The sequence below is a fragment of the Mus musculus genome, chromosome 3 (assembly GCF_000001635.26).
Source record: "Mus musculus strain C57BL/6J chromosome 3, GRCm38.p6 C57BL/6J".
NCBI classification, from domain to species: domain Eukaryota; kingdom Metazoa; phylum Chordata; class Mammalia; order Rodentia; family Muridae; genus Mus; species Mus musculus.
In genome coordinates this window covers 118,784,922-118,798,751 of record NC_000069.6, presented here as the reverse complement: position 1 = coordinate 118,798,751, position 13,830 = coordinate 118,784,922, and the positions used below count along the sequence as shown (strand labels likewise).

At 34.6% G+C, this 13,830-nt stretch overlaps 1 protein-coding gene across 2 annotated transcripts in view; it reads right to left on the bottom strand.

The window, feature by feature from the left end:
* The window catches only part of Dpyd (dihydropyrimidine dehydrogenase), an 870,816-nt gene that overhangs the window by 634,173 nt on the left and 222,813 nt on the right, over nucleotides 1–13,830 (bottom strand). For both annotated transcript variants that reach the window (XM_011240318.2, NM_170778.3), the window contains exon 6: nucleotides 1,208–1,404. In XM_011240318.2, coding sequence (XP_011238620.1) covers nucleotides 1,208–1,404 — 197 coding nt within the window. The remainder of the gene's footprint in view (nucleotides 1–1,207; nucleotides 1,405–13,830) is intronic.

Below are 13,830 nucleotides of genomic sequence, written 5' to 3'. Positions count from 1 at the left end.
GAGCGGTGGGCAGGAGGGAGCACCCTCATAGAGGCAAAGGGAAGGGGGGAGAGGGTAAATGTGGGATGGTGGGTTTATAGAAGGGTATCTGGTAAGTGGGACATCCGTTGAGATGTAAATTAATGGAATTATTAAAAATAAAGAAAATCATCTGATCAATTTTAAATTTATGTATTTATTACCCATTTAATAGATACCAAGAATCATAAAAATGTATCATAAACCTGTCAAAATTAAACTTATTTTCTGATTATCAAATATGATGAAGTCATTGTTTAATGAAGATTTAAGTAACTACAGGAAGCTTAAGCGCTAATTATTGAAACACAATCCAAATGTTTATAACTTAAAATCTGTGAATTTTAATACAAGTCACTTGGAAACAATAATAACAATTTGATTGACATAATAAAGATATAATAAACTTATCATGAAAGAATTTTATTTCATACCAGATGTTTTAAGCAATATCCATTTCTTATTTCAAATAACTTTTATTACCCTAAACATAATCCATGTCTAATGTGTTTAAATAAAGTCAGCCCCGTAGTTTACATTTGCCTCAGCTTCTGAGGTTATTGCTACCCAGTGATCAGTTTCTATACTCAATGTATAGGTCGACAAGGGAGGCAATAATTGTGTGATTGAATGCTAGTTTACAATAATAATACAGACTTGTACCAAATTTTGAAAAGGCACTGATTTTAAAAATCACTGTAAAATGTACTCTGAAAGAGAACGTTTATGGCAAAAGTAGTAGTAATTATTAAAATAATTGTAAACAGACAATACATGAGCACCATGGTATTCTTTTTATAGAGAAAACTTGAATGCCCCACTCAGTATTCTATTGAGCTCCACATTCTTTCTGTATCATGTCTAGGACTTTTAGATATATTTTCATCATACAAAAGATTTTCAGAGATGAAACAATCCCTGAGTTTTGTTTCTACTATCACACACTTTTCCAGAGATCTGTAACTGTAGAAGAAGACAGAGACATTCATACGTACATCTTCTTTAAATACAACTTCAAAATTTCAAGTGAGTTACATCATCAGAATTTGAGCATGTTGGAAAATAACATGTGAGATAGATACCATCTATAAGCTTGAAGTGTCTCTGTAATTATAAAGTGTCCACACCAGGGACAGTTTTACCTCAATATTTTTGACACTTAAAACACAAAAATAAATCTAGGAATTACCTTAAACCACCAACATATTCTTGTTTTTCGAATATAGTAATGTTGGAATAGCCCAACCGAGCCAAAAAGGAGGCACAGCTTATACTCGCAGGCCCTGCACCAAAAAGTGCAATTTTTGCTGAGTAGGCTTCCGGCATATGTTCCGGAGGAGGCAGCGATGGGTTTCTGATCTGTGGGATGTTCATTGCTTTGAACACCTATGGAGAAATCGATTGTGATGATTAAATTTTTAAATTAAATTTTACATCATCAAACATGTTTTTAATGTTTCCACTCATAATTAGCACTTTAATTAGCAATGAGAATTGAATGTTCCACATAAAGAAGACAGAGTTGTATTTTGTTAAATAGAATATAACTATGACTGACTATTCTGAACCTCTGAAAGGCCTGCTTAGAATATACGAAGATCCTCTAGGAAGCATTTCTGACTCACCACCCCCACTCCCAACTTTCAGTCATAATAACTGCTCCTTATTTGAGCCCTCAAAATATAGTTTGCACATGTCTAATATAACCATTTTCCAATGTTACTCCTGGATTGATTTTTCATGCCAGTCAGTGGAACACTTTTTTTATTGAGTTTGACAGCAGTTCATGTGTGAAGTAGCAAATTACCACAGAGCTACCACTAGCCAACACTAACCTGACACATAGCAGCCAAATTATTTATTAATCAAAGTTCCTTATATCTACTTCTGACTATGACAGAATAGCTTTGGACGCACAGAAGAGCCATGGAAGCAAATAGAGGTGGCAAGATCCAGAGAGAAGCAACAACTATGAGGTAATAGTCTATGTATCAACCACCCATGTGTCTTCATGTATCTTAATAAAAGGAGGATGGTCTAAGAAGCTTTATGAGGGGATACCTCAGGAAACCCATCAAAATAAGCTGGGCAATCTAGTAGAACAAGAACAACAATATTTGGGAATAGAGGATTCCAATGACCTAGAGCAGAAAAGGCACAGAGGATTAGCTTGACTCCTACGTAGTACCGAAAGAAAACCAAGGGTCCAAACAGAACTTCTGCAATGCTAAGGGATCCTTGCAGGGTGGCTGATCATGGTGGCATACAGCTGAGTTCTGAATATTTCCACTATAAGAAGCAAATCAAAGAAAGACAATCCTACCTCAGCCAATCGAACCATATATTGAAATATGTACAATTAGTCCTTACAATTTTGTTTGTTAACCATAGAGTAGAGTGACAAGTTTTCATATATAATGCCTTGCTTTTGATTAGTACACCTAGACTTCATATAAAAATTCAAAAATTGAAAGCTATTCTTACACAGTCCAGTTAATATATGCACATCAGCAGATAGCTATGATTGCTGCATTACCAAATCTATAAGGGAGCCAATGAACTCCAAGGAAATAGAAATTTGTCAAAACATGTACAAAATTTTATAAAAGAAAATATATGACTTTAAATTTCACAATCTAATAACAGACTGTATAAAATAATCAATTAACTAACTTACTAACTTACTAAATAAATAAATATATTAATTAATTGATGGAATATTAACAAAAAACAAACAAGCAAAACCCCCAAAACCTGTTCTGAACAATGGATGGGAAAGAAATAGAGAGGTAAACATAAAAAAGACATAAGAGACAAACAAAAGTGTAAAGAGATACAAGAAGGCATAAAGTGATTCCTAAGAATAAGAGAACATGTAATAACTGAATAACAAGCCATGAATTTCCCAGAATAAAAGAATACAAGCAGAAATGTAGACCACCTCAAAAAAATAATGCCAACAAAAGTCTGCTTCTTAGCATCAAAGTGTTCAAAAGCAAATTAATAATCAAAAACAAGACTGAAAGTGACCAAATCATAAAGAAAAATTATAATAAGTAGTCAAGATTGCCTTTAAATTTTTCAGGGAGACACTTGGGAGGCAGAGCCAGGCTGATTTCTGAGTTTGAAGACAGCCTGGTCTACAAAGTGAGTTCCAGGTCAGCCAGGGCTATACAGAGAAACCCTGTCCAAAAAACAACCAAAAACCAAAAAAAAAAAAAAAAGGAAAGAAAGAAAGAAAGAAAGAAAGAAAGAAAGAAAGAAAGAAAGGAAGGAAGGAAGGAAGGAAGGAAGGAAGGAAGGAAGGAAGGAAGGAAGGAAGGAAGGAAGGAAAGAAGGAAGGAAGGAAGGAAGGAAGAGAAAGAAAGAAAGAAAGAAAGAAAGAAAGAAAGAAAGAAAGAAAGAAAGAAAGAAAGAAAGAAAGAAAGGAAGGAAGGAAGGAAGGAAGGAAGGAAGGAAGGAAGGAAGGAAGGAAGGAAGGAAGGAAGGAAAGGAAAAAGAAAAAGTCAAGGAGAAAGAATTAATTTTCTTTAGTAATAAGACCCTGATAAGGATGCCATGCCCAAGAGGTGAGCACTATAGACATGAACATATGAACCTCTAGAAGCATGGATTCACTCACAGTCTGTCTCTGTCTCTCTGTCTCTCTCTCTTGCTCTTTCTCTCTCACACACACCTTTAATAATTATCAAAGAAAAGAACATAACTTTAGGTCAGGAAAAGGAGGGGATAGACATTGTTCTCATATATGAAATTATTGCAAACCACCAATATAATACACTCCAAGGGAAAATATCACATTGAAATTTTAAATGTCTGGATGAATGTAAGTTAAAATTTGTTGCAGAAAGTAGTGAAGTCTGTCCTGTGGGATTTTAAATGATGTAAAAACTAAACACAGCCAGAAAGACTAAGTTGTCATACAACAGATCCAACCACTGCCCATGAGGTCACTGTATTAACTATGACACTCGGGTGAATTCAGGATACATTTTCTATCTATGGAGTAGCTACTAAGCCATAGCTAAAGAGCATGTAGGCAACTAATGAGGAGGTTTGATGCTTAAAACAATTATTCCTTCTCAATCAAGGTGAGAAATGATATGAATCGATGTGTAGGAAAGCAAAGCCAAACCCCCCCCCAAAAAAAAAACTAAAGAAAATAAAGAAAAATGCCAATAAGCAAGAAGTTGAGTGGCCTTGTACTGAAATGAATGACAGAAACAGTCAAGTGAGCATAAAATATTTTTCACCAATGGAAAATCCTCACAACTAAAATTTCTGAAAAAGTAAATGTACTTTGTAAATGAAAGTGAACTGTACCTATTTTCTGAGAGAGTTTGTCAGCAATAATAGTAATCAAATTTTATTTTAACAATTTTGTAAACAATTGTTAGATGAGGGTGCAAATAAAATTAAGCAATTATCACTTTAATGAGCTAAAAATAATAGTTTCAATTAAAATGAAAACATTTAAACTTACAAAGATCCACACATTAAATATAAGAGACTAAAAGATGTATGAGCAACAGGAAACAAGAAGATGAGCTGTAAATATACCAATATCAGACATTAGAAGTTAAATAAAGATGCATTCATGTTAAATAATATTTTATAGTAACACATTTTGGGCATTCAGAATCTGCAGACATTTAATCACATTTTATAATACGTAAAATGACCTTGACAGGAAGACTAAATTAGCTCAGGGATGTATCTCAGTGTTAGAAGACTCATTCCGTGTTTGTGTGAATGTGTGTGTGTGTGTCTATGTGTGTCTGTGTGTGAGAGAGAGAGAGAGAGAAAAAAAGAGAGAGAGAGAGAGAGAGAGAGAGAGAGAGAGAGAGAGAGAGAGAGAGAGTGTGCTGGTCATATATCATGCATCATCTCATCATTTTATCTCCAAAATTTGGCTACCAATAGAAGTAGAAGTGAAAGCTGGGCAGTGGTGGTGCAAGCCTTTAATCTCAGGACTTGGGAGGCACAGGCAGGAGGATTTCTGAGTTTGAGGCCAGCCTGGTCTACAAAGTGAGTTCCAGGACAGCCTGGGCTACACAGAGAAACCCTGTCTCAAAAAAAAAAAAAAAAAAAAAAAAAAAAAAAAACAACCAAAACAAACAAACAAACAAAAAAAGAAGTAGAAGTGAAATTGGAATATAATCTTGCCATAGGTATATCATAATATATAACAGGTCACCTAACAGGGCTCTCTGTGTTTGGTACAGAACAAACAAACAGACAGACAAACAAAATGAGGAAACCCAGCAATGATCAATAGAAAGACGATTTTCTTATGTCTGAGGCATGCAGCTTTTGTTCAAGCTGACCTCATTATAGGCATCCCTTACTGTACCAACCACTGAGACTAAATTCTGCCACTCAAAATATAGGAGTCACTCTCGGATGCCTCAGCATGCAAATGAAAGAGCCTTTGCAACAGGGACTGGGAAACCCTCTTTCTGAGTCTGAAACAAATGTTCCTCATAGCATTTTGGTATTTGAATTCAAATACTTTATTATACTTCACCAGTAATGCCTGTTTTCTTTCTTAGAATACAAAACTTAACAGGACACAACTTTGACTCCATATTTTCATTTCCATGATTCCTACACATAAATTGCACTTTTTAGTTAAATTTTTTTATGTACTGTGTAGTTCAGGGTAGGACATGTATGTACAATGGAGCATAACATGTGGATTTGATATTCAATAATCTGTTGTTCCAAAATTATTTCTTATGCTTTGCGATACTTTATAGTTTTACAAACTATTAATCTATTTTCTAGTGCTTCAGTGAACTGTCTAAAGAGCACAGATTTTCTTTCTTCTTGTATTTACATTTGCCTCTCCCCTTTCACCATAGAGATCCCAGCGATCCACTGCAGGTCATCATTATCCCTAACAAGAACATGTATCTCCTGGGACATCTACTAACTCTCCTAATGAGGCTGCCCTTTGGTTTGAACACACAATTTTATGCCTATGTGTATGTGCATGTGTACATGCAGGTGCCTGTGTCTGTGTGTACATGAAATGCGTTTGTAGTTACCACATGCATTCAGGAACGCATAGGGATGAGAAGAGTAAAACGTTCCAAGGAGCTGGAGTTACAGATGGTTTTGAGTTGCCATGAGGGTGCAAGGCACTGAACCTGGGTCTTCTGAAAGAGCAGTAAGTCCTCTGAACCTCTGAGCTGTCTCTCTCGACACTCTCCTATTATTTGATATATGTATTTTTTTAATTTTATTTCTTACTAGTCTTGATGATTGATTATTTTATGAAACATTAAAGAAAATGTAGTTGAAATTTATTATATCTTCCCAAATCAATATTTTCACATAATTTCCAAAAATAAATATTTAAAATATACATTTAAAAATAATAGTGGACAGTTACAGTTGTTTCATTTAGGAATTATATAAATGCATATTTGTTTCACATTCAGTTGGGTGCTTTTATTTTATGAATTAATAACTATAAAATTTACTTTGCCACACTAAAATGTGACCTTTAGAAAGTAGCATTGCATTTTTAGACTTAAATAAAATATAAATTATTTTAAACATTGTTGGATGCTACCAACTTTGTTGACAGTAGTATAGTATGGTTGATTAATTAAGGATATTTTCTGTCCAAAATTATTATATATGAAGCAAATATGTAGAAATCACATAGAACTGGGTTCATATAATATCTTTCATGTTACAATCATTGAGAAGAAAAAAACAGTTTAACTCTAAGACACTAAGCATTTCTTCTATGGTTTCTGGCTAATAGTATGCAGATAAAGCAGCAGTTACTTAATAGTATTTAATGTGTATAAATCTTAGCCCAAGGATATATTAATATTTAAGAATGGAATTTTGAATATTCCTTTAAAATCTCTGGAGTATAAATATTGAATCAAAATATGTTTTGGGGATCCCTGTTAGAACTGATCACAGGGCTGGATGCTTCAGCAGGTCAGAAGGAAAGCAAGAATATATGTACCAAAATGTAAGTGGTTAGTATCTGATTTGTGCAACAAAAATTTGGCAATACAGTATTCATTTGACACTCAATACACAATCCTACTCAGTATATTAATTTTCGAATAACACCCTTGTCTGCTTTGTTCTGCTTTTTCTTTTTATTCTTTGTAACATTACATTACAGTAGCTTTTCACCCTTAGGATACAGTGGTATCGTGGTACTATAAGACTGCTTGGTTCAAACCTCCTTGTAGCATTCTTATGGTGCATGGTATTGAAGAAATTCTTTAACATATTTCATTCTCTGTCTATTTAACTTCAAATGGGGATAATAAAAATCACATACAAGTACTACGAATGAATTAGGTTACCGTGTATGAAAGTACTAGGAATAAATTACTGTATTTAATGAATTAGTCTAGTGCACATAACAGTCTCAAAAGGAAACTTGTCACACAACAAATAATGGTCACATTCTGAGATAGAGTATACAGAAACAATAGGTTTTCCATAAGCCTATAAGAAACTGCCAAGTTCCCTTATCTCAAGAATGGAGGGGTGTCATGGTCGCTCTGTGTCCACTAAGCATTTGGTGGTATTAGTATTCTGTCTTTTTGTATTATATAATGTGCCTTAATGATAAGATTTTGGAATCTAATTTACAATGTCAAAAGGTAGAGTTTGGGGGATGTGGTTAGGTAATAAGGATTCTAGAAAGAGAAGGTTATTGGTACTTTGATGAACTGGACAAGCATTTGTTTAAATAAATAAATAAATAAATAAATAAATAAATAAATAAATAAATACAGCATTTGTTTAAATAAATAAATAAATAAATAAATAAATAAATAAATAAATAAATAAGCAAACATTCAAATAGCACCTTCCACATGGGAAGACACAGAGGAAAAGTATCATTTAAGAATCAGAAAAACACGCCAGGGCCAAAAAGTGGGAGTGGGTGGGTAGAGGTGTGGGAGGGGAGGGTATGGGGGACTTTTGGGATAGCATTGGAAATGTAAATGAGGAAAATACCTAATAATATATATATAAAAGAATCAGAAAAACAGGCTCACATCAGAAATCAAATGAGCGCCTTGATCTAGGATTTTCCAGGATCTAACACTGAAAAATATATTGTTTGCAACCTAACTGACTAACTAACTAACCTAACTAACTAGCTGAATGTACTGAATAGACCAGATCAGTGAATGTGTTGGCATTGGGTTACGCTCTTCTTCTCATCCCTGATGATGTATAATGAGAAGTATCATTTCTCCTCTCACTTTCCCGGCAGGGTCACACAACTGTGGCAAGGACTTTGGGTGAACTTACATTTGTATTGTGAGTATTAAGGAATCACACTATAGGGGATTAGCAGCTCCCTATTACAGGTCCACTGTATGGTAGTCTGCCTTTACAGATTCATGTTCTTGGCAAGCACATATTTTTGATGCTGACAAATTTCAAATTCTCAATAATTTCTTTCTTAGATTCTATCTTTGATGGTGTATCAAGAGTCATTGACAACAGCAAGGTCATCTGAACTTTCTACCTTGTGACAGTCCAAAATCATGAGTTTCCTACTGCACATGTCACCCCCAAACACATGTGAAATTGAGGATTGTGAAGAGAATGCCTATGTCCAGATGGCTTTGCTTGGTTTGACCCTGCAAGTGCTGGGATTGAAGGACCCATTCCTCCTCATTACATTACTTTAGAAATTTACTCAAAGCTGATATGAATATATTCATATGAGTTGATGTGTAATCTTTTTATTCTGTTCCAAATGTCTGATTGTCTCTTCTTTCAATAATATACTCTTCCATTATTGGAGATATAGAGACAGATCAGATGAGTAGATGGATCAGAATTTGCTCCTCAATTCTGGGTCAGCTAACATGGATCTTTCCCATTTTGTGCTAAACTCTAGAATTATTTTTTTCTTATCAAAAAAATGATATAATTGGGATTACACTGAACCTACGGCTCAAACTGAGAAGACCTGGACTGTGGATACCTGTCCATCCTCTGAGCACAAGAAGGGCATATGTCAGCATTCATTTACATCCTTATTTATGGTAACAAATTTTAGTTTTCCTCATATAGATATATTATTATTAAGGTCAGAATTAGACCTATATATGTTAATATAAATGATGTTATATCTTAAATTTCAGTCTGTACTATTTTACACTGGCATATAAGGTTGACTTTCATATGTGAACCTTTCATATGAAAGGTTACATAGGTCCAGCTATACTGTAATCATTTATTAAATCCAAGACGTTTTTCTTAACTTATTTCTTTAAAATTGCCAATAACGTTTTCCCCATTATTTGATTTATTCACTTTACATCGTGATCCTACTTCCTCCCCCACATACACAGTACCTCTCCCTATCTTGCCTCCCCTTTTCCTCTGAGAGGGTGGGGCCCCTCTGAGATATCCCCAAATCCTGGCACATCAAGCTCCTGCTTGGAACAGGACATAATTTCCCATTGAGGACAGATAAAACAGCCTAGTTAGGGGTTATATTTGGGACAGAAATTTTAATTTGACTCATTATATACCTCTCTGTAAATGAAAAAGGAAGATGACCTTAAATGAAAAATATTTTGGGTATCTGCCCAGGAGTGGTATAGCTGGGTCCTCAGGGAAAACTATTTCCAATTTCTAATTTTCTTAGGAACCACCAGACTGATTTCTAACAATATCAACCATCCAGACCCCAGAGCTCCCAGGGACTAAACTACCAACCAAAGATTACACATGGAGGGACCTATGGCTCCAGCTGCATATGTAGCAGAGGATGGCCTTATCTGCCAAAGGGAGGGGAGGTCCTTGGTCCTGTGAAGTCTTAATGACCCAGCATAGGGAAATGGTAGGGTGATGAGAAAGGAGTTGGGGGTGTGGGGAGCACCCTCTTAGAAGGCATGGAAAAGGAGAGGATAGGGGGGTTGCAGAGTAAAAAATGGGAAGGGGGATAAAATTTGAAATGTAAATAAGTAAAATCACCAATAAAAATATTTATTAATTCTAATTTGAAGTAAGTCACTTTGGTCTGTTCATTCTATAATAGTACATAATGAAAATACACATGAATGTTCAATAAATGTTAATTGTTCCTCAACTATTCAACTTGTTCTTATTAACAAAACAGTAGCAGAAGTAGAGCACAGGGACATTCCAATAATGAAATAATCTTAGAAATTTCAGAACAAAATGGTTGAAAGATGAACTATAAATGTGATTTGCATTCCACAAGTCCCCCAGAAGGCTTTATGTTTAGCAAATGTTTAATTCTATGACACCACAGAATAAGAATAATTCTGGGAATTCTAGAAGAAGTGGTGTTTCAATCAGTGTTTGTATTAAATAATAATAAAAATAGCATGTGATTGTTTCTTTTGCTGTTTTTTAGTTAGTAGGATGGCAGTGTGGCTACAGCTTTACTTTTGAATAAAGAAAGATGAAATTCATCCTATTGACTAAAGTTCTGTTTAAGAAATTCTCCCCCATGCCAATCAGTTTGAGGCTCTTTCCCACATTCTTTTCTACTACATGCAGTGTACCTTGGTTTTATGTTGAGGTCCTTGATTCACTTAGACTTAAGCTTTGTGCAAGGTGACAAATATGAATCTATTTTCATTTTTCTACATACAGACTACAGTTAAACCACTACCATTTATTGAAGCTGCTTTCTTTTTTCAATTGTATTTTTTTTTTTTTGGCTTCTTTGTCAAAGATCAATGTCCATAAGTGTGTGGTTTTATTTCTAGGTCTTCAATTCTATTCCATCGATCTACCTGTCTTTCTCTGTACCAATACCATGCAGTTTTATCACTAGTGCTCTGTAGTATAGCTTGAGGTAAGTGATGGTGATTTCCCTAGAAGTTCTTTCATTGTTAAGAATTGTTTTCACTATTCTGGGATTTTTTTGTGTTGTTCCTGGTGTTTTTCCATATAAAATTGAGAATTGCTTTTATCATGTCTTTGAAGAATTTGGTTGGAATTTTGATGGGGATTGCATTGAATCTATAGATGGCTTTTGGTAGGATGCAATTATTACTGTTAATCCTTCCAGTTCAAGAGCATGGAAGATCTCTCCATTTTCTGAGTTATGCTTTAATTTATTTCTTGAGAGAAATGAAGTTCTTGTCCTATAAATCTTTCATTGTTTGGTTAGAGTTGACCCCAAGATATTTTATACTATTTGTGAGGATTGTGAAAGGTGTTGTTTCCCTATTTTCTTTCGCATCACGTTTATTATTTGTATAAGGAAGGCTACTAGTTTGTTTAAATTAATTTTACATCTGCCCACTCAGCAGAAGTTGTTTATCAGCTGTAGAAGTTCTCTGGTAGAAGGTGGTGTTGCTTATGTATACTATCATGTCATCTGCAAATAGTGATAGCTTGACTTCTTTGCCAATTTGTATCCCTTTGATCTCCTTTTGTTGTCTTATTGCTCTGGCTAGAACTTTGAGTACTATATTGAATAGATATGGGGAGAGTGGGTATCCTTGTCTTGTCCTTGATTTTAGTGAGATTGTTCAAGTATCTATCCATTTAATTTGATATTGTCTGGCACTTTGCTGCATATTGCTTTTATTATATTAAGTATGGACCTTGAATTCCTGATCTTTACAAGATTTTTAACATGAAGAGGTGTTGTATTTTTTCAAATGCTTTTTCAGCATCTAATGAGATGATCATGTGATTTTTCTTTAAATTTGTTTATATAGTGGATAATGTTAATGAATTTTCATACATTGAACCAACCTTGCATCCCTGGAATGAAGCATACTTGGTCATGGTGAATGATCATTTTGAAGTGTTCTTGGATTAGCTTTGCTAGAAATTTATTGTGTATTTTTTACATAGATATTCATAAGCAAAATCAGTCAGAAGTTCTTATTTGCATGGTTAAGGTATTTGTGTAAGTAAATAAGAGTAATTGTGACTTCATCAAATGAATTAGGTTGTGTATCTTCTGTTCCTATTTTATGGAATAATTTTAGGAGTGTTGCTATTAACTCTTCTTTTAAGGACTGTTAGAATTCTGCCACCTAGCCCTAAGCTTTTTTGGTTAGGAGGTTTTTAATGATTTTTCTATTTTCTTAGGTGATGTGGGACTGTTTAGATAGTGTACCTGCTCTTGGTGTAAATTTGGTGCATGGTATCTGCCTAGATAATTATCGATTTCATCCAGATTTTTTAGATTTGTTGAGTATATGCTTTTGTAGTAGGATTTGATGATTGTTTTTGAATTTTCTCAGTTTCTTTTGTTATGTCTCCCTTTTATTTCTGATTTTGTTAATTTGGATATTGCCTCTGGGCCCTTTAATTAGTTTGGCTAAGGGCTTATCTATCTTGATGATTTTCTCAAAGAATCAGCTTTTGGTTTTCTTGATTCTTTGTATCCCTCTATTTGTTTCAGTTTGGTTGACTTCAGCCCTGAGTTTGACTGTTTCCTACCTTATTCAAAATTGACCATATAATCGGTCACATACCAAGCCTCAACAGATACACGAAGATTGAAATAATCCCCTGCATCCTTTTGGATCCACACAGACTAAGGTTAGATTTCAATAACAACAAAAACAATAGAAAAACCACATATCCATGGAAACTGAACAACTCTCTACTGAATAATATCTTGGTTACAAAGAAATAAAGAAAGAAATTAAAGACTTTCTTGGAATTCAATGAAAACAAAGGCACCACATACCCAAACTTATAGGACTCAATGAAAGCAGTGGTATGAGGAAAATGCATAGCCCTAAGTGAAGAAACAGGATAGATCCGACACTAACAACCACACACCCGAAAGCCCTAGAACCGAGGTAGTTTTGAATCCATAAACTTGTATGTATTATTAATTAGTTTGCCAAACTACATCAGTGCGCTAAAGTCTCACACAAATTTACTCAGCTACCAGAAAGTCACACCTCAGGCTGTAAAGTGAAAATAAAACCATTGAGAACCCAGAAATGTGTCATCCTGTGGTGCATAAGGCACACCTGAGTTATCTCTCCATCCCTAAGTTTCTATACTAAATTTTGTAAGAAGTTTTTATGTCATTTTTAAGCTATGCAAGCCAAAATTTTATTTTCCCCCAACTCCACAAAGGCTAGATTCTCCCTGATTGTGGAATGATTCTTTTACGCTTTATAGGAAAGCTTTTAAATAACATACATCTGAAAAGAAAATGACTTGAACATATGTGTTGGTCTTACAGAGCCTATTTTAATGTTAATGCAATTGCTACCTCTCTCGCAGAAGATGAGGGAGCTGTGGGGTGTGATGACGTTACAGGTGAGACTATATACTGAACCATGAGGCTCTGTAGGTGCTATATGACCCTGGAACCACAAAACCTGCATTTCTATAAAACCTGTGGTCATCCACTAGCAATGTTATCTAAGGTAAATGAGAGCTTGCAAACTTTTGAAAGAATACAAAGCACTGACTGGCCTTGATGGGTTTATAGTTGTAGAAATTAGTTATCTTCAAGGAGTCTTCTACTAGGTATGTACAAGAGGGAGATAATATGAACATTGAGTGATTTCAGGCCTTATTCATTCCTATCCAACACCGAATTACAGAATTTCTTTAATATTGACTATTACTGATATGTAATTGTCTTATGTATAAGAAACCAAAATATCTAGATGGCTAATCTTGCTGGTTACCAACATTTTAAAAATAGATACAACAAAAACAAATGTATTGCCATAGGAGACACTAAGTCTGGACCTTCCCCCATCTTCACTTTCTCCTAATGTGGAATAATTACCTTCCAAACAAGTAAAGCAAATCTTCCAAAGTTAAATCATC